This window comes from Monodon monoceros, unplaced genomic scaffold, assembly GCF_005190385.1.
Source record: "Monodon monoceros isolate NGI ecotype Baffin Bay Population unplaced genomic scaffold, NGI_Narwhal_1 Super_Scaffold_1, whole genome shotgun sequence".
Taxonomy (NCBI): domain Eukaryota; kingdom Metazoa; phylum Chordata; class Mammalia; order Artiodactyla; family Monodontidae; genus Monodon; species Monodon monoceros.
Window position 1 is genome coordinate 26532836 of NW_021703765.1, and position 26795 is coordinate 26559630.

The 26795-nt window shown below is 41.3% G+C and overlaps 1 protein-coding gene across 2 annotated transcripts in view; it reads left to right on the forward strand.

Annotated features, from left to right (window-relative positions):
* EPG5 (ectopic P-granules autophagy protein 5 homolog) overlaps positions 1–26795 on the forward strand; it is a 129113-nt gene that overhangs the window by 96110 nt on the left and 6208 nt on the right. For both annotated transcript variants that reach the window (XM_029230514.1, XM_029230505.1), the window contains exons 32-43: positions 608–756; positions 1696–1897; positions 3589–3661; positions 5039–5142; positions 11014–11189; positions 14056–14241; positions 14864–15073; positions 15754–15898; positions 21336–21578; positions 22897–23113; positions 23623–23838; positions 25567–25681. In XM_029230514.1, the coding sequence (XP_029086347.1) occupies positions 608–756; positions 1696–1897; positions 3589–3661; positions 5039–5142; positions 11014–11189; positions 14056–14241; positions 14864–15073; positions 15754–15898; positions 21336–21578; positions 22897–23113; positions 23623–23838; positions 25567–25681 (2036 nt within the window). The remainder of the gene's footprint in view (positions 1–607; positions 757–1695; positions 1898–3588; positions 3662–5038; positions 5143–11013; positions 11190–14055; positions 14242–14863; positions 15074–15753; positions 15899–21335; positions 21579–22896; positions 23114–23622; positions 23839–25566; positions 25682–26795) is intronic.

Below are 26795 nucleotides of genomic sequence, written 5' to 3' on the forward strand. Positions count from 1 at the left end.
CCCACCCCTCTAGGTGGTCACAAAGCACCGAGCTGATCTCCCTTTGCTATGTGACTGCTTCCCACTAGCTATCTATTTTACATTTGGTAGTGTACGTATGTCATATATACACTACCACTCTCTCACTTTGTCCCAGCTTACCCTTCCCCCTCCCCATGTCCTCAAGTCCATTTTCTAGTAGGTCTGCGTCTTTATTCCCATCTTGCGCGTAAGCTCTTCATGACCATTTTTTTTTTTTAGATTCCACATATATGTGTTAGCGTACGGTATTTGTTTTTCTCTTTCTGACTTACTTGACTCTGTATGACAGACTCTAGGTCCATCTACATCACTACAAATAACTCAATTTCATTCCTTTTTATGGCTGAGTAATATTCCATTGTATATATGTGCCACATCTTCTTTATCCATTCAGGACAGGTTACTTCCATGTCCTGGCTATTGTAAATAGAGCTGCAATGAACATTGCACCACAGATCTTTATGAATTTGTTTTGGATTTTTATTTAATACTCATTCATTTGTAAAGTACATGTGTTCTTTGATTCAAGTTGAAAGTTAGTTTGTGAAGGATGCTGACTTGCTGTCCTCTGTCCCTGCCTGGTAAGGCTCTGCTGAGCAGCTGCTGAGCCCCGAGTGTTGGAAAGCCACCCTAAGAGCCCTGGGCTGCTGCACCACAGGCTGCCAGCAGGGGGCAGCTTCTGCTGAGACCTCGGTGCTTCAAAGCTCTCCGGATGTTCTCTTGTCAGACAAGCAGGTGTGTAGCTCTTGGTCTCTGAAGTTTTTGTGCATTTCTTTTCCATTTCCTTTGTAGTTTTTTTGTTTTTTTTAATTAATTTATTAAAAATAATTTTTTTTCTTGGCTGCATTGGGTCTTTGTTGCACGCTCGGGCTTTCTCTAGTTGCAGCGAGCGGGGGCTACCCTTCCTTGCGGTGCGCGGGCTTCTCATTGCGGTGGCTTCTCTTGTTGCGGAGCACGGGCTCTAGGTGCGCAGGCTTCAGTAGTTGCGGCACGCAGGTTCAGTAGTTGCAGCCTGAGGGCTCTGTGGCACACAGGCTTCAGTAGTTGTGGAGCACGGGCTTAGTTGCTCTGTGGCATGTGGGATCTTCCCGGACCAGGGCTCGAACCTGTGTCCCCTGCATTGGTGGGAGGATTCTTAACTACTGCGCCACCAGGGAAGCCCTATATGTTTTTTAAACAACTGGAACACATTTAAAATTGATATCTAACAAAGCATCTTTTTATCTCTAAGAGCCCTGTGTTTTCCTTTGTCAGTCATCTCCCATTCCCTCTACCCCCACCCGCCTCCTGTGGCTGGATCAGCTTTCTCTCATGCCTCAGATCTGATTCTTGCCTCTCTGTTCAGGAACAGCCCAGCACCAGCCCCTGTGTGTACCTCGCCTCCCCGCCTTAACCCTCCTGCTTCACTGGCTCCTTCGAACAGGTTTTCACACAGTGTCCCACAGAGCTCTCAGCTTCATCAATTTTATATGATGTGGGTCCACATGAATTTAGTTGAAAAAATGGTTCCTTTGCTTTAGAAAAGGAGTTTGAAATCTGCTGATTTACTTTTCATATGCTATATACCTTTGCAACTCGATTACAAAGTCAAAGCCCTCCGTCACAGTCTACTGTAGTATTCTACTGAAAGTAGATATTCAGTAAGCATTTTTTAAAATGGTCATTCTTTTCCAGGTAATGGAGACTATACAGTGGCTCTCAAACTTTTTTTGTAAGCTTCGGTTATCCACGTTGGACTTTAAAAGTTTTGGTTTATTCTCAAAATGGAGTCCTTACATGGCAGATATGAAGACACTGTTGGACTACCTTGTAAAAAGACTGCTTGACTCAGAAATGGCCTGCTTGGCCCAAGATCCATCTGCCAGCAGCAAAACAGGTAATATGCCTTTAGTGCAACATGGAGCTTAGGTGTTCTGACCTTCCATTAGAAGAGACTTGAATAGACACATTAAGAGATTTAAAACTTGGTGATAAATCTGTATATCTGAGTGTCATGAAGAAGAAATAGGAAATACACAGTACAAGTGTGAACCCATATATGTGTCATACCTATATTCACTTACCAGTGGGTGCTTGCTTCAGCTTGCTTCTGCCTCTCCTTTGTAAGGTGAAGTACAAAGAGATAGGTTTCAGTCTCCAGCTCTTTCTTCCTATTATTTATCACATTAAGAATGTTTAAGTTTTTATTTTTAAAAAATGCATGTTATAAAATTGTCCATGATATTGTGTTATAATAAAACTTCTTCAATTTAAGAAATTTCATTGCAGCAAATGAAAACTGAAACATGTTTAGTTATATTAAATATGTTGTTTGTATATCACCATAGGTTTATGAATACAGATGATAAGAAGAAGATTTTCTATGTAGTTATCAATGATCTTGACAAAGGGTGGACTTAATTTTTCTTTTTCTTAATTGAAGTATAGTTGATGTACAATATTATATAAGTAACAGGTGTATAATATAGTGACTCACAATTTTTAAAGGTTATACTCCATTTATAGTTATTATAAAATATTGGCTATATTCCCTGTGTTGTACAATATATCTCTATAGCTTATTTTATACCTAATAGTTTGTACCTCTTAATCCCCTACCCTTATATTGCCCCTCCCCCTTCCCTCTCCCCACGGTAACCACTAGTTTGTTCCCTATATCTGTGAGTCTGCTTCTTTTTTGTTATATTCACTGGTTTATTTTTTAGATTCCACATATAAGTGGTATCATATAGTATTTGTCTTTCTCAGTCTGACTTATTTCACTTAGCATAATGCCCTCCAAACCCTCCATATGTTGCTGCATATGGAAAATTTTCATTCTTTTTTATTGTGTGTATGTATGTGTGTGTGTGTGTGTGTGTGTGTGTGTGTATGCCACATCTTCTTTATCCATTCATCTGTTGATGGACACCTAGGTTGCTTCCATATCCTGGCAATTTTAAATAATGCTGCTATGAACATTGGGGTGCATAGTATCTTTTCGAATTAGTGCTTTTGGTGGTTTTTTTTTTTTTTTTTTGCGGTACGCGGGCCTCTCACTGTCGTGGCCTCTCCCGTTGTGGAGCACAGGCTCCGGACGCGCAGGCTCAGTGGCCATGGCTCATGGACGGGCCCAGCCGCTCTGCGGTATGTGGGATCCTCCTGGACCTGGGCACGAACCCGTGTTCCCTTCATCGGCAGGCAGACTCTCAACCACTGCACCACCAGGGAAGCCCAGTGCTGTTGTTTTTTTTGGATATACACCCAGGAGTGGAATAGCTGGATCATATGGTAGTTCTATTTTTAGTTTTTTGAGAACCCTCCGTACTGTTTTCCACAGTGGCTGCACCAATTTACATTCCCACCAACAGTGTAGAAGGGTTCTTTTTCTTCACATCTTCGCCAACATTTGGTATTTGTGTTCTTTTTGCTGATAGCCATTGTGACAGGTGTGAGGTGATGTCTCATTGTGGTTTTGATTTGCATTTCCCTGATGATTAGCAATGTTGAGCATTTTTTCATGTGCCTGTTGGCCATCTCCATTTGATGGGCTTGTTTCTTGTCTCTAAAAATTTTGCTTTGTTTTAGTGCTAAGATCCCTACATTCAGTAATCGTCCAGCTCTTTAAGCCATGGATACTGGTTTTAGAGGACAATGAAAGGTAAATAGTTTTTCTGATATTCAAATTTCTTTGAAATTTATAGACTTAAAGTTCTGATGGTGTTTTGGTCCAGCTGATGATTCACAGATCTGATTTTAAATTTAGAGAACGCTTCTTTACAAAGTAAACTTAAGACATTTTCTGTTTGTGGAATTGTTAGTCTTCTTGATCAGAGCTATTGATTTTGAAGCAAAACTGGACACTCATTTCCAGTTTTCCACAATAAAGAAGTTGAATGAGGTTGGTATTTAATTTCAGAAAAATGGATGTTGTTCTCCTGAATTAGGTTTTGATAATATAACACTGCAAAATATGAGGCAAACTTGATTTTACCTAGTATCAGTTATGTTTTTGGAACTAAGTTGGCTTTCAAATTACTGGGTGGGAATTGCTCTTTTAACATGAACTCTGCAACTAAATGAAAGCATTATTTCACAAGCATTTAAAACAGAGGTGTTGAGCTGTCCAAATGCAAGGAGTTGCCTTACGAGTCTTTTTTCCTCTAAAAGCATACAAACAAAAGGTAGATGTCCAGAGTTCTGTAAGAATTACACAGTATATATCACAGTATTTAAAGTGTTTTCATAAGTGTGAATTAATCTGATCCTGAGATTCAGAAAACTTGAATGTTTTGCTCAAATCCCACAGCTGGTGAGGGCTAGACTGGGACCAGGGTAGAGCTTTGACCGCCATGTCCAGATTATTTGTATCATCCAGGCTGCTTCAAGAGCCCATTGAGGAAAACAGAAAAAGTTCTGGGTCTTTGCTTTTCCAGAGGGCTATCCTTAGACAATCCACAAGCTTCAGGATTTTGTGGTGACCGTGAGACTGCTTACCATAATTTAGGCTTCCTGTCTATTTCCAGGAAGAACTAATGGAATTTATTTTTATATTGAACTTTCTATACCAGATTCAGAAAGTAAAAATTTCATATAAAGAGTTTTTCCTTTGGTTATTTCCTCTCTGTTCATTTTTGACCATCTTTTTTTACATGTCTTTTCACCCCCCATGCTTTAGGTAGAGAAAACTGTCTTCTAAGGCATTCGAAATGTAACCAAGATACACAAGGGATGGGTTTACGGGCATAAATTGGATGTGTTGTAAAAGGTGTTAATTTAATAGTTATTTAGATAGCACACTTCTGAAACTTAATTACATTGGAATAAATGTTAGGAAGGAAAGTAAATAAAATTATATGATTGATATTAAAAGCTACAATTCACCTCCAGGAATCTACAGTTTTTAAAGTGCTCTAAATGTGTCTTAGGGCTACATAACACAGAGTTTTCTAGAACTTAGGCAAACCCCAGACTCTGGGACATACAGTAATTTAATCATAGTGTTTCCTTTCTAAGTGTGTGTTTCTTTTATTTAAAGCAGCCAACGACATTACCCCTGGCTGGAGAGTGATGCTGTGGTGGCCTCAAGCATCGTGCAGTTGTTCACTGATTGCATTGACTCATTGCATGAGAGTTTTAAAGGTAGGAAGATGTTATATCATGTCTCTGGTTAGTTTTCACTTTTCCTTAAGTAATTCAGTTAATCTTTTGCCTCTGCTTTTCTACTTTATTTACTTTTACTTTATTTGGTAGGCTGTCATCTTTGACCAAAGAAAGGTCACCCGTACAATTATTTAGTGTGAAGTGTGTAACCTCTTATCTTTTTTGGGAGGTAGTGCTCAGTGTCATCAGTTATGGCTTTCTCTTTTCAAATATTGTCTTTCCCCCATGGTGAACCTCATTCTATCTTCTGTGACTTTTCACTTTTTTGGTGTGTTTTCTTCTGCTTCATTTTGGGCAAATTCTTTTTTTTGACCACACCGAGTGGATTGTGGGATCTTAGTTCCCCGACCAGGGATTGAATCCGCACCCTTGGCAGTGAAAGTGCAGAGTCCTAACCACTGGACTGCCAGGGAATTCCCCTGGGCAAATTCTTGAGATCTCTCTTCCAGCATACTCCATCTCTTCAGCTATGTCTAGTCTGCTTTAAAAGAAAATCCATTGAATTTTTCATTTCAGTTTCTAGAAGTAATGTTTGTTTATAAAATTTATCCAGATCCTTTTAAAACATATTTATTTATTTTTTTAAAAAAATATTTATTTATTTTTGATTGTGTTGGATCTTCATTGCTGTGTGTGGTCTTTCTCTAGTTGTGGCAAGCAGGGGCTACTCTTCATTGTGGTGCACTGACTTCTCATTGCGGTGGCTCATCTTTGTTGTTGTGGAGCACAGGCTCTAGGCGTGTGGGCTTCAATAGTTGTAGCACACAGGCTCAGTAGTTGTGGCTCGCGGGCTTAGTTGCTCTGTGGCATGTGGGATCTTCCCGGACCAGGGCTTGAACCCCTGTCCCCTGCATTGGCATGTGGATTCTTAACCACTGCGCCACCAGGGAGGTCCCTATCTGATCCTTTTTGATAGCATCTTCTTTCTTTAATTTAAATTTTCAATTTTTATTGTTTTAAAATGTTTAAACATACTTACTTTCCTTTATGAGCTGTATGCAGTAATTCCGTCATCTCAAGTTTCTGTTCGGGGGTGGCTCATGCTTCTGTTTGATGTTCCTTCAGAGGCTTGTTTCCTTCTGTATTTTGTAATTTTCTATTGTGAGCCTGTATTTAGAGAGACTTTATCTGTGGAAATTCCATGAGGACTAGGATGAGGGTGTATGCCTCCAGAGAAGATCTGCATTTGTTGCCATTTGGCTCTGTGTAATTCCTTGGCTTTGGGTTTCTCACACTACACAGATACATGAAATCAAACCCCATACTCAATTATCACAATCAACTTTCTTGCCTCCGTGACTCCCAGTCCAGGCTAAGGCAGAGAAGATCTGTTCCCCTCCCCCCTCATCTGCCCTTTCAGTGAGGGTGTAGTCCTTAGAAGATCTTGTTTTCCGTTTCCTTGTGCTGTTGAAAACCCCACATAAGCAAACAGCCCCAGGGCAACTGAGGCTTCCGCATCCGTTTAATACTCTGCTTTCCTAGTCTCTCTGACCTCTTTTCTTCCACTGAATGCATGTAGCTGTGCATTTTCAGAGTTGTTGCATTTTACTTAGTGTATCTAAATGTTTTGTATTGGGAGGCTTGTAAGGATATTAGGTCCACCCAACCCAGATTCCTGCAGTGGACTCCTAACTGTCCTTCCTATCTCATTTCTGTTCCTGCCTGCTTACTAGATTGATTTTCCAAAAATTCTGTTTGTGTGCTATTATATTCTTACTCAGAAACTTTTAAATGTAATAATGTTTTAGCTCAGCATTCAAATGTGTCTGGCTCAGAGCACTTCAACGTTATGTGATGTTTTTTTTATGGAAGCATTCCATTCAGCCATACTGCTCTACTCACTGTTCCCTAAAAGTCCTTGGATCTTCCCTCTGCCACTTCTTTGCTTATGCTGATTCCACTACCTGGATGAAGCCTCGGGCCCTTTGTATTCTCCTGCATATCTGTTCATGTGCATACATTTCTCTCCTGCCTCTAAATCTTTATAGCACATTGTTGTAGTTTGAATCCTTGGGAAGCAGACGCCATGATGGAGCCAGAATGCTGAGATTTATTTGGGGTACTGCCTGTGAAAATAAGAGGGAGAGGAATAAGGGTGGGCAAAGAAAGCCTTCAGATCCTGGTGCAGGCCTAACACCCGTGAAAGGAGAGTAGGAAGAGTCTCAGCCTGCAGGGCAGCGCTGAGAAAGTATTGGCCAGCTGGTTAGGGAGTTCTAGTGCCAACATTCTTTTTTGAGGATCCTATCTTGGGCGGAAGCAGCCAGGTCAGTGCTTAGTCGTTGGCTGAGGGCTACCTGGGAGGAGGATGGCCTCGACTCAGGTGCTAAAGGTGCTGTGCCCTGATCTGTGGCAAGTTCTGTTTGAAGGGAGATCTGAGTGATGCACCCCCGTGGCTACCATGTGTTTATGTGGCACTGAGTCCTGGAGTTAACAATATGTCATCCAGTATTTTATATACAATGTATATAGTAGATAGCATATCAGATAATAGACTATATATTATAATAATATGTATAAATATATATAGCAATAATATATATGTTATAATATAAAACAATATATCATCCAATATTTTATATATATACAAAAATAGACTTTTTTTAGTGTAGTTTTAGGTTCACAGCAAAACTGAGCGGAAAGCACAGAGAGTTTCCGTATACCCTTTCCTCCCTGCTCCGCGTGCATAACCCCCTCCCCACCCACTATCACCATCCCCCCACCAGAGTGGTACATTTGTTATAGCCGATGAATCTACACTGACACATTATTACCCAAAGTCCATGTTTACACTAGGATTCATGCTGGGGCTTGTACATCCTCTGGGTTTGGATAAATGTATAATGATGTGTGTCTACAGAGTATCCTACAGAGTGGTACAGTATCATACAGAGTAGTTTCACTGCCCTAAATATCCTTTGTGCTCTGTCTGTTCATCCCTCCCCCACCCCAGGCTTTGGCAACCACTGATTTCTTTTACTTTCTGCATAGTCTTAGCTTTTCTAGAATGTCATATAGTTAGAATCATTCATTATGCAGCTTTCCAGATGGGCTTCTTTTGCTTAGCATATGCACTTAGGTTCCTCCATGTCTTTCATGACTTGATCACTCATTTCTTCTTAGTGCTGAATAATATACCGTTGTCTGGATGTACCTCATCCAGCGTTGTTTTGTTTTTTTTTTTAATATTTATTTATTTATTTGGCTGCGTCGGGTCTTAGTTGAACCATGCGGGATCTTTTGTTGCGGTGCGTGGGCTTCTCACTAGTTGAGGCGCACGGGCTCCAGAGCACACAGGCTCAGTAGCTGCAGTGCTCATGGGCTCTCTAGTTGTGGCGCACGGGCTCTAGAGCACACGGGCTTAGTTGCTCTCCAGTTGCCCCGCGGCATGTGGGATCTTAGTTCCCTGACCAGGGATCGAACCCACGTCCCCTGGTTGGAAGGTGGATTCTTTACCACTGGACCACCAGGGAAGTCCCCATCTAGTATTTGTTGTTGTTGTTTTTTTTTTTTTTTGGTGGTACGCGGGCCTCTCACTGCTGTGGCCTCTCCCGTCGCGGAGCACAGGCTCCGGACACGCAGGCCCAGCGGCCATGGCTCACGGGCCCAGCTGTTCTGCAGCATGTGGGATCCTCCCGGACCGAGGCACGAACCTGTGTCCCCTGCATCGCCAGGCGGACTCTCAACCACTGCGCCACCAGGGAAGCCCCCCATCTAGTATTTTTGATTGACTTTTTACATATCTGATCTCCTCTCAGTTCCCCCTCCCCCCTCCGCCGCTGTTATAAGATATAAACTCTAGGCACAGAAACATTCTTCTTTTTATCTCTCCCCAACCCAAGACTTAGGACAGTGCCGTACTCTGAGTTGTCTACTTGATAAAAGTATTGGTTCAGTGAGTAACACATGAAATCCTAATAGCACTCACTTTTTTTTTTTTCTTTTTTTGGAAAGGTAGACTTCTAGCTGCATATTACCATCCACAACATATTTATAGTGAGACAAATATTTCAGCATAAAATTATTGTCACAAAGGCTATTATTTAGTTTCTTAGTATAAAAGGGCAGGCACTCTCACAGGCCCATGTATATCAAATAAAAAAGTGTCCTAGAAATAGGAGAGTACACAGATAACAGTAAGAATTGGCAACTCAATTCAGAGAGAGGAAACAGAAGAACTGTGCACAGCAAGATGAAGAAGTATTAAATTATAGCCTTTTAGTGAGATCGTCTGATTCAGCTCCATGTTTTTATTGATGAGAAAAAATGAGGACCTGGAAAGCAAAATGAATTCATCTGAGGTCACAGAACTTATTTGTGTCTGGGCTGGGACTAGAGACGCTCGGCCTGGTCCTAAGAGATTACCTCCTAGACATCTTCTCCTATGTATCCATCCTAATTTAAACAAAACTATCTTTTTTATCCATATTTAAACAAATGCGACTCTTCACCCCTGTCTTAAAAGGTTGTTAAAAGCATACGTTACTGTTTCCTGAGGAATGGGGATTGAGGGCACAGGAATGTTAGCAGTGATAAGTCGACTTATCGTGTGTTGACGCTCATTAGTCATTTTTCAAAAGTCAGTGTTGAGAAACTCCCATCAGGTTTCTGCTCTCGTTGTATGTGGCTCTCTCTTCTTTGACCAAATTCCATTCCTTTGCTTAGAGCCAGAAAGTCTGAAAAAATTTGTTTCAGACTAAATGCTCCTGAGGGCACTAAAGTAATTGATACTCGTGAGGATAATACTGAGTGATTCAGGTCACAGAAGAGTGTGAAATTTGTTTTAGAGTGACTTACTTGAATAACAGTTAACAGCCTAGTTTTACTGCACCAAGGGTTAAGATTTAGTCATTTGGAACATTTCCTTTTTTTTTTTTTTAAATAAATTTATTTATTTCGGCTGTGTTGGGTCTTCGTTGTTGTGCGTGAGCTTTCTGTACTTGCGGCGAGTGGGGGCTACTCTTCGTTGTGGCGCATGGGCTTCTCACTGCGGTGGCTTCTCTCGTTGCGGAGCACGGGCTCTAGGCATGTGGGCTTCAGTAGTTGTGGCTCGCGGGCTCTAGAGCGCAGCCTCAGTAGTTGTGGCACACTGGCTTAGTTGATCCGCGGCATGTGGGATCTTCCCGGACCAGGGATCGAACCTGTGTCTCCTGCATTGGCAGGCGGATTCTTTTTTTTTTTTTCTTTTTTTGTGGTATGCGGGCCTGTCACTGTTGTGGCCTCTCCCATTGCGGAGCACAGGCTCCAGACGCGCAGGCTCAGCGGCCATGGCTCACGGGCCTAGCTGCTCTGTGCCATGTGGGATCTTCCCGGACCGGGGCATGAACCCACATCCCCTGAATTGGCAGGCGGACTCTCAACCACTGCGCCACCAGGGAAGCCCGGCTGGCGGATTCTTAACCACTGCACCACCAGGGAAGTCCCTGGAACATTTCCTTTTGAGGAACATTCGATTTCTCCAAGGTGCCAAATGAATGAGGTGTCAAATGCATGAGACTGAATTTATGCTGAAGGCAACAGACTGAAGGGATGCCTAGAGTTGGTTGTGGTTGTGGAGGTGTATTTGAGTTAAAAAGTCATATATTTAGGAGTTTTAGAGAAAAACTGTTCACGCCTGCTATCTCCCTCACACCAACTGCTCCTTCCAGTTGCCCTGGTAAATAAATTACCATTCTTTATTATTGCTCTGCCATCACTTTCTTCCCTGGTACGTGAAAATCTTTGAAACTGGGTAATTATTGAGAAAGTTAGGTTTTTAGACTTTTAGTTCAAATTTGTGTTTTGTGTTAATTTTTTACTTGTTTTAAAGATAAACCAAAAGGTCTTCAGCTATATTTTCTTTTTCAATTTTAGATAAGCTCTTGCCCGGTGATGATGGAGCCCTTCGGTTACACCTGATACATTATTGTGAAGCATGTACAGCACCCAAAATGCCAGAGTTCATTCTGTATGCTTTTCACAGTGCCTACCAGAAACTCCCATGGAGGGACCTGCATCCTGACCAGATGCTCATGGAGGCCTTCTTCAAGGTAAACCCTTCACTCTCTATGTCACAGCCTGGCTTCTTGGGAGCAACCTGTTCACTGTGGGTTTTAGGCCCAGTTGCAGTGGATGACAATGTGGACCCTGCCCGAATTCTGTATCGCCCAGACAGTGCTTGTGTAAAGCAGCATCCTATGGACATCATTTCACTGTGTTAGTAGATGACTGGACAGCATTTACAGAAAACCCAGAGAAAGATTTTTGTCTGTAATATGACAGTCATCCCCTAGTCTTCGGTGATATTGTCATGTGAATACATAGTTTAATCACTTTGTCACACTCAATCTTGGCGTTTCTGTGAATGCATGTTTTTCTAGGATAGTATCATTAAAACTGCTTCTTGTTAAATGTTCTATTAAAGTAGAATGTAAATCGGTACTCAAACCATTAGTTTCTTTAAGCAGTTATGTAAGGGGATATTAGGCTGTAGGAGACAGAAGTACATTGTAACAACGAGTAATGCATCATAATCATATAAAAGACCTGAAATGGCCTCTGGAAAAAGTCCCACTAAGTGTGCAGTAGAAGCAATAGTCAGAAAACGGGTACAGTAGTGTCACTTGCATACCAGTCAGGCATTTCTGTTCTTCTTCAGTTTTTGTTTTAAAAAACCCTTTAATCTTGTCTTAGCTTTTTATGATCATTTCAGTTTATTTGTTCATAGTCACCAGTTCATTTGTGTTTACTCATAACCTAATTCACATTTATTATTGAGACACTTTAAGCGCTTTTTTAAAAAAAATTATTATTTATTTGTTTATTTTTGGCTGCATTGGGTCTTTGTTGCAGTGTGTGGGCTTTCTCCAGTTGATGCGAGCGGGGGCTACTCTTCATTGTGGTGCACGGGCTTCTCATTGCAGTGGCTTCTCTTGTTGCAGAGCATGGGCTCTAGGAACATGGGCTTCAGTAGTTGTGGCACGTGGGCTCTAGAGCGCTGGCTCAGTAGTTGTGGTGCATGGGCTTAGTTGCTCCGCGGCATGTGGGATCTTCCCGGACCAGGGCTCAAACCCGTGTCCCCTGCATTGGCAGGCGGATTCCCAACCACTGAGCCACCAGGGAAGTCCCTAAGTGCTTTAATTACTGCAGATCCATAGTTATTTATGACAATTAGTAAAATGTACCGCAGTCTTTTAGTGCTTAAGTGGAGACCCCACCCACTGCTGCTCTTGTCAGCCACTCCTCTGTAGCTGAGCTCTAAGGAAAGCTGAGGACAGTCATCTTAGTGAAATACAAAGTTAAGAATGATTTTATAGCTAGGTTTAGACTATGAGACAGGCACAAAGTAGGTATTCATCATCATCATGAATATGGAATTGAACCTTTGTTTAACGAGCTGTAACAGAGTGTTTAAGTAAGAGCACAGCTTTAGCTATATGACAGATTAAATAGAATGGTCTATAAAGGGATGCTATAGACTTTGTACCTCTAGGAGTTTTAGTCTAATGATAGATGACTTTGCCCGGCCCAGAAGCTGGGAACCTTTCTGTTGCATGAGTCTTGCTGGCATAGTAAAGTATGTTTGTGAAGGGGTTGAGGGTGAAGATAGAGAACAAATTATAAAGGAGGATGAAGAATCATTTTCTAAAAGGGAAAACGAGCAAATAGCATGATATAATGATGGTACTAATTGGAAGACATGAATCATCAAATTCCACTGATTGCGATTTTATAAATGGAGTTGAGCTTTTTAATCTTCTTTTTAAAGGAAAAATTTATAGCTAGCCATGTTTTATTTTAAACAGACTTGAAATAGGCTTATAAGAGATAACTTTGATATTGATTATATACTTTAAAATACATTTGCCCCCCATCCCCGCTATATTTTAAATGGGATAATTAAACATTATGTAGTCATCAAAAATTATAAAGACTAATGATATGGGGATATATTTATAACACAACATTATATGAAAAAGGCCATATAAAAATTATATGTGCTAATATAGTAGGTCTCAAAGTATGGTCCTAGGGCCAGCAACATCAGTACCACCTGGGAACTTGTTAGGAAGACAAATTCCTGTTCCTACTCCAGATGCAGGGCATTAAAAATTCTATGGGTACCCCCCCAACCCTCATCCCATGCAAGTCCTCCAGGTGGTTCTGATGCACGCTCGGCTTTGGGAACCAGTGACTAGTAGATATATCACCTTTGTCTTGCCCAGCACATCTGAGGACTGTGGTAGGCTCCCTTGAGCACCAGTGACTTACTGTGGCAGGGATTTGCCACCCTGGCTGGAGCTAGGGAAGATCATTCCTTTCCTGTTAAGAATTAGTGGAATAGGGACTTCCCTGGTGGTACAGTGGTTAAGAATCACCTGCCAATGCACAGGACACAGGTTCGATCCCTGGTCTGGGAAGATCCCACGTGCTGCGGAGCAGCTAAGCCCATGCTCCACAACTACTGAGCCAGTGTTCTAGAGCCCGCGAGCCACAGCTACTGAGCCTGCGTGCCACAACTACTGAAGCCTGTGCGCCTAGAGCCCGTGCTCTGCAACAAGAGAAGACACCTCAATGAAAAGCCCATGCACGGCGATGAAGAGTAGCCCCCACTCACCGCAACTAGAGAAAGCCCGCACGGAGCCACAAAGACCCAACGCAGCCAAAAATAAAAATTAAAAAAAAAAAAAAAAAAGAATTAGTGGAATAAATAATGAACTCCAAACAAGCTGAAAGGTGTGCCATACATTGAACATGGAAGGAAAAATATTATAATCTAAATCTCTGAGGGCAGAAGGGTTATGAATGATTTTTATAATCTGGGAAAAAAGTATAATTTAAAAGATATATAATTTAGAAAACATTGATTTCTATACATTTTTAGGATATATAGCTAAAAACATTGTTTCCTTTTAGGTGGAACGAGGAAGCCCCAAGAGCTGCTTCTTGTTTTTGGGGTCTGTCCTCTGTGAAGTCAACTGGGTCAGTGTGCTCTCTGATGCCTGGAATCCCAGTCCCCACCCAGAGACCCGGAGCATGATTGTCTGCCTCCTTTTCATGATGATTTTATTGGCAAAGGAAGATCAACTGGTGGATCAAACAGTAAGTTTGGAGAGCCTGTGATAAAGACTTGGCAGGGCTCTCTAGATCCTCACTCTGTATGAAGTTGTGGTTTTTAGGTTGTTTCCCTCGTGCCTCTTTCAGTGTGAATATATGCATGGCATACGGGATGTGCCTTCAACTAGGTGTCTGATTTTCTTTTTTTTTGCGGTACGCGGGCCTCTCACTGTTGTGGCCTCTCCTGTTGCGGAGCACAGGCTCCAGACACGCGGGCTCAGAGGCCATGGCTTACGGGCCCAGCCGCTCCACGGCTTGTGGGATCTTCCTGGACTGGGGCACGAACCCGTGTCCCCTGCATTGGCAGGCGGACTCTCAACCACTGTGCCACCAGGGAAGCCCGGTGTCTGATTTTCTTATATAGTTCATAGTCTAAGGGAACCACACCAAATATAAAAATCAATTTCAATTTACATCTCCTTAATTGCTTGTTCTACCACCAGATCATAGAGTTCCTTTGAAAATTGGGTTCTGAATACTTATAAATCTTAATGTGTTTTGCTAAAACTTTGGTTATTACTTTCACAAGTACTCCTAACTTGAGAGATGCATATTTCTGGAAAAAATGGGAGCTCTGGAACTAAAGGAATGTGTGTTTCATTTTTAGGATTCTCCTCTACTTACTCTGCTTGGACAGACAAGCTCACTCTCGTGGCATCTTGTGGATATTGTGTCATATCAGAGTGTGCTAGGTTATTTCAGCAGCCATTACCAGCCATCCATCATCCTGGCAAAGGAATCCTCTGCTGAGTTAATTGTGAAGCTCCTAAAAGTGTCTGCAGGTCTTTCCATTCCTACTGACAGCCAGAAACATCTTGTAAGTTAAGTGGGTCCTTTAGAAGGCAGAGTGTTCTTCAGGGCTGCTAGTAGTATAAGTGCTACTGAGGACTGTCTCGAATCCTGCGATGGCTCAATAGAAAAAGTTGGAGGATGTATATCATTTTGGCCTCTTGGGCCTTTCAGTTTCATTTATTTCTTCTGGTAAGCCTTTACCTACTAGCAGTGTCACATGCTAACAAGAGGTGAAAAGGATTGAGGGCCGACAGTGAGCTGTGGGTTTACTGATTTGAATGTCATTGGCAGCAGAATGGCAGCAAGTTATGAGCATGAGTTTGAGGTCTGACAAACTCAAATCCCCAACTCACTGCCATTCTGACCTTGGTTTTCTCACCTGAATTGGAAATAATAATACCTTGCCTTCAAAGTGTTGTGAGGATTAGATCAGAAAATGAACATAGAAGTTTTTGGAAAAGTTCCTGGCAAGTACTTAGTGTGTAGTTAATGTTGTTATTAATGTAGTAAAAACTACTACTGGGATTTGGGAAAACATGGGTTCTGGTCTAAGTATTACCAAAGATTTTTATTTCCCCAACACAGGGTCTTTCCTCATATGACTCACTGCTCTGTCCTCTCCCAGTACAGTGCTGTGCTCCCAGGGAATATCCAGTTAACACTGCATGCATGGATTCATTTGAATGATCCTTTTTTTATTGTCAGGATGCAGTTCCAAAATGCCGAGCCTTCACTCACCAGATGGTACAATTCCTCAGCTCCCTGGAACAAAATGGAAAAATCACGTTAGCAGTCCTTGAACAGGAAATGTGTAAGCTCTTGGATGATATCATTGTTTTTAAACCACCTGGTAAGTGACTATGGTGGAGTCATGTATTCACTCAGTAAATGAATTCCTGCTGTGTATAAGGCATCTTGAGATCAGGAAGATGGTCGGGCCACTGTCATTCCTGTTTACAGAGAAGCAGTGGTCAGAGAGATGACTGGACCATAGGGACACTTGTCATCTCAGCACTGGCCAGGGTGGGGTGGCATGAATGGTAAGAACTTGAGGAGGCATAGACACTGTCAGTTGCTGGTGTGAGGTTAACTGGACTGAGGGCTAAGTTAGATGACTAGATATAGTGATTAGGAGATAACCAGAGACCATCCATCGAGCAGCATTCCTGGATGTTTTGGCTCCTAACTGGGAGGGCACTTCAGAATCACCTGTAGGCTTGTAAAGAAACTTCATATGAGAACCTGTGCTCCTAGCAGTTTGGTGGACTGGACATCCTGATTGCCTCTCCTGCCGAAAACAACTAAGGATGCTGGATAAAATGTTTTTAAGAAACCAAAAATTAAACTTATTGACAAGGCGGCAGAAAATCTCAGAAGTCAGAAACTAAGTAAAAGGAGGAACCCATAAAAGTAGATGGAGTACTGAGGCTGGCTTTTACCTTGAAGGCTTTTGCTGACACTCCTTAGATTAGGTGAGATGATAAAGCCCAGGGCCTGCCTAAGATGGTAGCCTGAAAGGACCTCCTGTGCATTACCACATAGGGTGGCATACTCAGGGTAAGGATGAGTTAGAAATGAACCTGCCCTGAGAAAGGAAGACAACAATCCTTAGATTCATTAAACCCAGCAAATCCCAAGCAGGGTAGATAGAAAGAAATTCACCCCTGTACATACTGTAGTGAAACTGCAGATGCACCGGGGTCAAAGGAACAACATTCAACATTTACAAGGACAGCCGGCTTCTCATTGGCAACAGAGGAAGCTGTAAGATAGTGGAATAACACCTTCAATGTGCTGTGAGGAGATGACTTGTAACCTGGGATTGTAAACTAAGAAGAACCATCTTTCAAAGATGAGGATGAAATAAAGATGTTTTCCTTGAAACCTGAGGGTGTTTGTCCCAGCAGACATCACTAAAGGAAGTACTAAATAAAGCATGTTCTTTAGGTAGAAGAAGAGTGATCACAAGTGAAAGGCTTGAATTGCAAGAAGGAAAAGTAAGCAGAGAAAGTAGTGAAATGTGGGTAAATATAAACAAAAACTGCCTGTGTAAAACTACAGTAATCATCATTTAGGGGTTTAAAAAGCAAAAGCTAACATTAAATTATATGACCACACATATATGTAAGTTAAGAAGGAGGTTGAGTTAAAAGCATTCTAAGGTTTTAATATTGTTTGAGGGGGGTCAAGAGATTGATTAAATTTATGTCTTCATAGAATATGAATGGTAAAAATTCTAAGCAATTCACCAAAAGAATAGAAATAAAATATGTAAGTTCTAAGTTAGTAGAAGGAGATAAGGATTGGCCAGGACTTCCCTGGTGGCACAGTGGTTAAGAATCCATCTGCTAATGCAGGGGACACGGGCTTGATCCTTGGTCCAGGAAGATCCCACATGCCACGGAGCAGCTAAGCCCATGTGCCACAACTAGTGAGCCTGTGCTCTAGAGCCTGCGAGCCACAACTACTGAGCCCATGTGCCACAACTACTGAAGCCTGCGCGCCTAGAGCCCATGCTCTGCAGCAAGAGAGGCCACCACAATGAGAAGCCCATGCACCGCAATGAAGAGTAGCCCCCGCTTTCCGCAACTAGAGAAAGCCCGCACACAGCAATGAGGACCCATTGCAGCCAAAAAATAAATAAATTAATTAAATTAAAAAAAAAAAGGATTGGCCAAATTTTGTTCAATCCAAAGAAGGCAAGAAACATGGAGAAGGTAAGAAAAATAGCCAAAATAAAAAGATAAAGTTTAAATATATCGGTAAATGTAAATGGACAGATGCTCAGGTTAAAAGATGAAGATTGTCAGACTGGATTAATAATCAACAACATCCAGTTTTTTATGTATTTATTTTTTTAAATTTTATTTTAGTTGTGGCGCACGGGCTTAGTTGCTCCGTGGCCTGTGGGATCCTCCCGGTCCAGGGCTCGAACCTGTGTCCCCTGCACTGGCAGGTGGTGTCCCAACCACTGCACCACAAGGGAAGCCCCAACATCCAGTTTTAAGCTGTTTATAAGAAGTATATCTAAAGCATAGGATATAGAAAGCTTTCTACAAGGCAGTCACATTAGATATTAAAATAGAAAGCTGGTACAGCTATGTCAGTATGAGACAGATAGGACTGTAAGGCAGAAAGCATTACCAAGCCAGACAACCTCTTGTGTGTGTTCCTGCCCTGAAGTTGCATGAAAAACACATATATACATAAAAAACACATATTACTTACATAAATAAATAAGAAAAAAGCATTATTAAAAATGAAGAGAGTCGTTGGAAATTGATACAAGGTTCAATTCACCAGGAAGAATATGCATAAGGTGAAAATTGACAGAACTAGGAAGAGAAATGTCAAATTTGCTCACAGTGAGGGATTTTGACCCATGTCTCACAGTAACTGATGGATCAGGTAGACAGAAAATCAGTAAGACTATAGGATGTCTGAATAGCACAGCTGGATGTAATGAGTATGTAGAGAATAATATACCCTGTAAGTCCAGAATGCACACCGTATCAGTCTCACATTGAACAGTTAAGAAACTTGACCCATTACTAGAGTTAAAGCACATCTCAATCAATCCCAGAGGACTGGTATCAGATAGACCACACATTCTAACCACAGTGCAATGAACTTAAAAATCAGTAACAAAATATAACCGGGAGGGAAAAAACTATACATTGGAAATTAAGAAGCAAAATTTTAAATAACTGATGACCAAAGGAACAATAACAACAGAAATTTAAAATATTTAGAACTGTATTAAAAAAACAGAGCATCAAAACTTGTGGGATTCAGCTAAAGTGAAACTTAATTTCATGGCCTTAAATGTTTATATTAAAATTTCTAAAAGCTGAAAATTAATTAGATAAACACTGAGCTTAAGAAATTATAAAAAGAACCACAAAATATAACCAAAATCTGCTTAGAAAGAAAGAGATAATGAAGAGAAGATAAATAGGAGGAGACTAAGGGTGAACAATGAAACTGGTAAATGTATAGGAAAATCTAAATGAAATCTGACTCTATAAAACAGTAATAGTAATGTGCTGTTGGGTTATGGTAACAGTAGGGAAGGTAATAGGAAATTAGCATTGTCTGGGAACCAGTTAACATCAGACTTTGAAAAATCAAGAATGCATGTTGTAATTTGTAAGATAACCACTATGAAAATGTTAAAAGAATATTTGAAGAGAGAAAAAGGAATGTAGAATTGGAGGGACAAATTGGAAGCATATAGTAAGATAGTAGATTTAGACCCGCTCACATCAGTAATTACATTAACTATGAATGACTAAGATTGTCACACTGGATAAAATAAGGAAGAAAAAGACAATCCAGTAAAAAAATGAACAAGACCCTTAAATTGACATTCTACAAAAGAGAATATTCAAATAACCAATAAACATATGAAAACATGCTAAACCTTGTTAATATTTAGGGAAATGCAAATTAAAAACTTGATGGCATACTGTATCACATCCACCAGAATAGCTAAAATTAAAAAGTTTTCAGTACCAGATGTTGGTGAGGATGTGGATCAGTGTTAACTCTCATATACTGCTGATCACAGAGTTAATTGGTACAACCATTTTTAAATGTGTGACATCACCTACTAGTTTGCATATCCCTCGGCTTGGGATATGCAAACTAGTTAAAAAAAAGAAAGAAGAATTAGCAGGCAATACTGGAGAAATTGATTTAGAGTTGGTCATATGTAACTGGACCATGAAGATTGAATAATAGCCAGGCAAAGGAGTGAAGGGCGTTCTAGAAAGATCTTAATCAGAAGAGTGATGGGATCAGTTCTGGTTTTTAAGAACAACATTTGTTGGCTGTGTTGATGATGAATGGGAAGGGGGAGAGGCTGTGCTCTATTAGGAGGCTTATTGCAATCATTTTTTGTTCCCATGAATCATAACTAAAAGATAGATTAAAATCACTATTCACAGATGCAAACTGTTATATATAGAATGGATAAACAACAAGGTCCTACTCTATAGTACAGGGAACTAAATTCAATGTCCCGTGGCAAACCATAATGGAAAATAATATGAAAAAAGTATATATATATATGTATATATGTATAACTGAGTTACTTTGCTGTATAGCAGTAATTAACACAACATTGTAAATCAACTGTACTTCAATAACAAAATAAAATTTTTTAAAAAATCAGAAAAAAAATTTATTCACCTGGAATTCAGAGATAAGGCCTTTATTACCAAGAATATTTATACATAAAAAAGTAGATTCACACACATATAGTGCTTTAAAAATTCCTTGCTTGATAATCAGTATATCTTATGATAACATTAAGTTAGGGTTTATTGTACACTGTGCAAGTGGGTGAATTTGGTTTGATGGGTGTAAGACCTCCCCACTCACGTTGACATAAATACCAAAGCCTTGAGGTGAGAAAGCCACAATTCTATTCCCTTAAAACAATGAACCCAACTCAAGGAGAATTAGAAATAGTTGGCAAAAATTATGCCTGATGAAGGGAATTCCCTGGCTGTCCAGTGGCTAAGGCCCTGCAGTTTGACTGCCGAGGGCCGCGGGTTCAATCCCTGGTCGGGAAACTAAAATCCCGCAAGCTGTGCGGCACAGCCGAAAAAGAAAAAACAAATAAAAATAAAGTGTACAATTCAAAAATTATGGCTGATGAATAGTTACCTCAACACACCCTCAGTGAAAAATATTTTCTGTTCTTGGATGTGAAGAAGGAATCTACCTCAGTCACTTATTTGCAGTTCTCTTTTAAAATGAATTTGCTCTTTTTCTTGTGTTGTATTCTTTTTTTCACCTTTTAATATTTTGGAAAGACCCAGTCTGTCCATTTTTCTTATTTAAAAAACAAAGAAATAAAAGAGCTGCTGTTAGGAGTCTGTAAAAAGATTTTTCCTTTCCTTACTTTTTTATATTTAGTTTTAAATAATAACCTTCATTCTGTGTAAATCATTCTAGAATTATTTACAACTTTGGCATTGGTAGGGGTGGAGGTACTGTTTCTAATTAGTTTACCAAATGACTCCTGAGATCTATGTATTTTGTCTATTTATTAAAATATCACTTGGTCACACGCTGTAACCAAGGATCTCGCAGTAGTTCCTGCTTTGCCCTTACAAAGTATGTATGTGCCACATCCTATCCTTAAAAGCTAAACACAGAAGGATTTTCCTTCTGGCCCCTGGAGAGCAGCTAGTTTGAAGCACCATTGTTCCCTTTATCACATTCACATCGTCATACCAGCAGCCTTTTGCAAACGTGTTGGCTATGTTCCCCTTCAGATCTGGACAGCCAGACCCGCCACATGGCCCTCAGCAGCCTCTTTATGGAAGTCCTAATGATGATGAACAACGCGACTATCCCAACAGCAGAGTTCCTCCGAGGCAGTATCCAGACCTGGATTGGGCAGAAAGTGCATGGGCTGGTGGTTCTGCCCCTGTTAACAGCCGCCTGCCAGAGCCTGGCTTCCGTCCGCCACATGGCTGAGACGACGGAAGCCTGCATCACTGCTTACTTCAAAGAGGGTAAGAGGACCGTCATGTCAGGGTCTCAGTAGACCCATCTTTTCCAAGGAAGATTAAAGCTTTATCTGAAGGAGATACCTTTCCAGACCCTTCCTGTTGAGGGATTGTACTGTTCTAATATCTCTGTAAATGTTGTTGATGTTTCAGAATATAGTTTGTTTTCTTCATAAAGATGTGCAGTTAGCATGAGAAATTTTGGCCCATGTTGGTACCATCATGTTTCGAGGGAACCTCTAATTCATTTTATGTGGGTTTTGGAGTGTCAGACCAATCCTTTTATGGTAGTCAAATTGTGTATGTCATAGGCCTAGTCGTAGTCCTAAAAACAAATGCTATATACCAGAATCTTTATAATAATGATCCACTGTATTAATTTTCTCTATTTTGTCACTTGTTAAAGTTTTTCATATGTCCTCTTATTGCATTTTGTCATGTGTTTTAAACTATTACGGAGTTCTCTTCCCACCTCCCCTCCCGCCCCCCACTCCCGCTTTGTCTTCTTAGTTCCTACCTCTAAACTCTCAGATTCTGGAAACAGCCTGATCTGGTTAAAAAGTATTGCTCAGAGCAGTACTTCTCGACTCTGTTACCCAGATATACATCATCGTGCACACAATAGGGGAGAACGAAGGGTACTGGAGTGAGAATGCTAGGAAGTGCCTGCAACCTGCCCATGCCCTTTCTTGACAACACGTGAATAATCCATGTTCTCATGTCCCCCTGTGGAAGGTGCTATGTGTGTCACCATGTCACCCTACTCCCATTCCCCCCAAAGAATTGAGAACCATTAGGATAACACTCTTGCTCCAAATTTATTTACTGTTTGTTGCTAAAATCAAATTTGTTTTTTCAATTTGTGAAACATTTTCAAGAATTTCTGTCAAGATACGAGTCAAACTAAACTTTGATAATTAAAAAATGCTTATGAAGGATAGAGTAATAATAATACCCCTCGGAAAAGCATAAGTATTCATAACATACTTAAAAATGGTATTAGGTAAAGTTAAAACTCTTAGATAACTGGGAGAGGCAATGTCTACATGAGATTTTAATGATCATAATATGGTGAAAGAGGTGATTTATGAAAATGCAGCCATGATACCTGACTTCATGATACCCTCTGCACTGGCAGCCAGGACAAAGGCATTTAGAGTGAGGGCTTCCAGTCCAAGCCATGAGGCATTGTCAGGCCCTCCAGGGTCAATGTGAGTGGTGTTTTCCCGACCTGAAGCTTTTAAAGTGAAAAGGTTCATTAGAGTAGTTAAATAGTTTGATTCTTGCTCTTACCTTTCTCTACCTCTTGGTGTTCTTTTCTTAGGCTCCCTCAATCAGAATTTAGGTTGGGGCCCCATTCTGGTGTCCCTTCAAGTTCCCGAGCTCACCATTGAAGAGTTTCTGCAGGAGTGCCTGTCCCTCGGCAGCTACTTGACTCTCTATGTCTACTTGCTTCAGTGTCTAAATAGTGAGCAGACGCTAAGGAACGAAATGAAAGTGCTGCTTCTCTTAAGCCAGTGGTTGGAACAGGTGTATCCAAGGTATATTGGCCCTCCGGTTGCCTACAGCCGACCGACCCATGGGATTGGGATAGCTTGAATTTGGGTTTAAGTTAATGTCCACTTAAGTGCACAGACCCAAGTGATACATAAGAAACAAACAAGGCTATGAGGTACAGTGACACCTATTTTAGGAAGATTTTCCTTGCATGGGCCGATTTTCTGAGCAGGCGTTTTATTTCCTAAGATGGGTATTTTGAAGCACCACCTTTAGCTTCCATATCCGTTAAGTAGGGGCAACAACGTTTAGCTCACTTGATTAAGTGAAGGGACGTCAAGCTCATATATGCTGTCTGGCATGTAGAAGGGGCAATAAATGTCAGCTGTTCTTTTATTGTCCAAATACTTTATTAACAGCATTACCTGTCAGCCTAAGCTTTTAAAGTACTAAATGTCCCTTACACTTAAAACTCATGTGTGGACTTTCAGTTAAATGAGAGTGGAAAGAATCTACTCTGAATTTGATTTTCCTCCCCCCTCTCCGCCCCCAGCTCTATGCAGGAAGAAGCAAAGCTGTTTTTGTGGTGGCACCAAGTCCTGCAGCTGTCCCTGGTTCAGACCGAGCAGAATGACTCGGTCTTGACGGAGTCTGTCATTCGAATTCTGCTCATGCTTCAGGCCCGTCAGAGCCTGCTGGCCGAGGAGAGGCTCAGTTCAGGGATTCTCAGGGCAATTGGGCTGGGCCGGAAGTCGCCCTTGTCTAACAGGTGAGGAAGCACCTGCTCTTGCTTTTCTAAACGGGCCACAGACACCTGCACATACCTAGGGGGTGCGATACTCGGTAGATTTTCTATTTAGGAGCTGAGCTAGGGTCCTCCCAGAGATTAAGAAGAAAATAATCAGAGCCTGATTACATCTTTACATTTTAAAAAGGGTGTTTATTTTTTCCGTTTTAAAACAACTTTTATGTTCAAAGACTTTTTTTTAGCAGTATCTCATTGCATTTTGACTTGGTCACCTGACCACACTACACATTACTTTTTGTCTTTGAGCCAGTGACGGTGTGCAAGGTTAGGTTAAAATACCCCAGTCAGCTGCTTCACTGCCAGCACTTTGTCAGGGAAACCCAGGTCCCATGAGGGACTCGGTCTAGCAGAATTGTTAAGTCAAGATGAGTAGAAGTTAACTGATTAGAAGGATAAGTAATGAGAAATACGTTCAGGTTTTTGTCGCTAAAAATTCCAAGGTGTGAAAGAATTTGCTACTAGCCCCAGTTTATCTCCTAAGACTATTTGCATCATGGTTTTCTTTTAAAGGCCTTATCTGGTTTGAAAGGAATTCTTACTATTCTGATGTCAGCATTCTTATGGAATAGCCTGCTGCAACTTTGGGAGCCACCCAGTCCAAACCAGTTAACACCATACTCCTTTGTTTGTGGTAGAATTTAGCAGGACTGTGTGATTTGATTCACTTAAATTGTAAAATACACGTCACATAAAATTATCATGCTAACCCTTTTAAAATATTCAATTCAGGGACTTTCCTGGCAGTCCAGTGGTTAAGACTCCGTGCTTGCACTGCAGGGGGCGTGGGTTCGTTCCCTAGTCGGGGAACTAAGATCCCGCATGCCGCGCGGTGTGGCCAGAAAAAAAAATGATAAAATGTACAGTTCAGTGGCATTTAGTACATTCACAATGTTGGTGCAACCATCACCACTATTTTGTTCCAGAACATTTTCGTCATCCCAGAAGGAAATAGCTACTAAGCTACTAAGCAATCACTCCCTATTCCCCTCTTCCCCAAGTCTCTGGCAACCACTGATGGATTCCTGACTTTATGTATATCCTGTTCTGGGCATCTCATATAAATGGAATCATGTAATACGTGGCCTCTTGTGTCTGGCTTCTTTCACTTCCCATAAAGTTTCAAGGCTCATCCATATTTTAGCATGCACTGGTACTTATTTCCTTCTTATGATTGAATAATATTCCATTGTATGGACACACCACATTTTGTTTTTCCATTCATCAGTTGATAGACATTTGGGTTGTATACACTCTTTGGCTATTGTGAATAGTGCTGCTGTGAAAGTTATTTACAAGTTTTTGTTAGAACACCTGTTCTCGGTTCTTTTGGAATTGTTGGGTCACATGGTTACTCTACATTTAACTTCTTGAGGAGCTGCCAAACTGTTCTCCATAGCGCCTGCACCATTTTTAACATTCCCACCAGCCGTGGCTGAGAGTTCCAGTTACTCTGTATCTGCCAGCACTTTCATTCCTGAGACTGAATTATGTTTTCATTGTTTGGGTGGTGATAATGGAAGGGCAGATAAAGACTCCTTGATCATATTTACAGTTTTCCTGAAGAGGCTAACAATCACAGTAGGTCTGGAGATGTGTTCATCTTATTTTTTAATAGAAAATATGGTATTTATTTTAAAATGCTTACTTTAATAGTCATTTACTTCTTCTAATCCCTCCCTAACACTTAAGGTTCCGAGTGGCTGCCCGAGGCATGGCTGCCTTTCTTTCAGTTCAGGTTCCCGCCAAGGATCAGATCCGTTTGAAGCCGAGCTCTGAATTACATCTGACCCTGAAAGCTCAGCAGGTCAGTAAAAAGCTTTGTGGTTAAGGGCTAGAAGTTTTCCACAGGAGGAGGGAGGTGGTACCTGTAGTCTTTACACGTGACGACCTGGTGATGATGATCGGCAGCAGCGCAGCATACTGTCTGGCGGGCTCTACTAACTGGAAAATGGTTAACGTGTGTATCTGCCTCGGATTTTCAACCAGTTTTTGTAGGCACTTGCCCAGAGCCCTATTACTACCCTTGTAGAAGTAGCAAGGCCATGGGCAAGCCAATCTAGGATCGAATTTGGTTCTGATGACATGACTGTGTGCTGACCCGTCACAAGCTGGGGCTGGGGACAGGCACAGAAGATGAGACTACAGTTGAGACCGATAGAGGTTAGCTGGGCTTTAACTTGGAGCCAAGGCGGTGGTTCTGTTTTGTGAGTCTGGGGGTTGACCAGTGTTGGCTGACATGGACAAAATGGTAGCTGTGAAAAATAGTTTGTTCTGAAAACATGGAAGGCTACATGGCAGTGGTCCCCCATCCCCATAACTATTTTCACCCATAAACAGGCTGGCCAGGTACAAAGGTATATAATATAAAACGATGGCTGGCATTCTTGAGTGCTTACTGCATGCCAGGCACTGTTGTAAGTTTTAACTCACTTGATGTTAACGAGTTTAAATTTTAACTCTTCTGATTCTCATAACAACCCTATACAATACGAACTTTTATTATCCTGGTTTTGTGGATGAGGAAATGGAGACAGAAGGAGACTAAGTAATTTGTCCCAAATCACACAGCCCCTGAGGGCTGGGGCTGGGATTCACTGGGCCTGTCTGGGTCCAGTGTCACGCTGTTGTTGCTCTGCAGTACTGTCTCTGTACACGGTAAATGCTTAGACCCCTCAGCTCTTGTCTTTTGCGGCATTGTCATGTCTGAGCCAGCCATGTACAGTGTGATATCTCGGTATTAAGAGCACAGATGAAGCAAAAAAATCAGCAGGTTCTTCACAGGCATCTTGGTTTGTACAGTACCCGATACTTGTCACTGGCTGATTAGACAACCACCATTTGCATCCCTAATGTTGTATAAGAGCTGTCGCAAGTGGGCAGATGAGTGTCCCAGGGGGCGGTTGTGAAGGCAGTGCCAT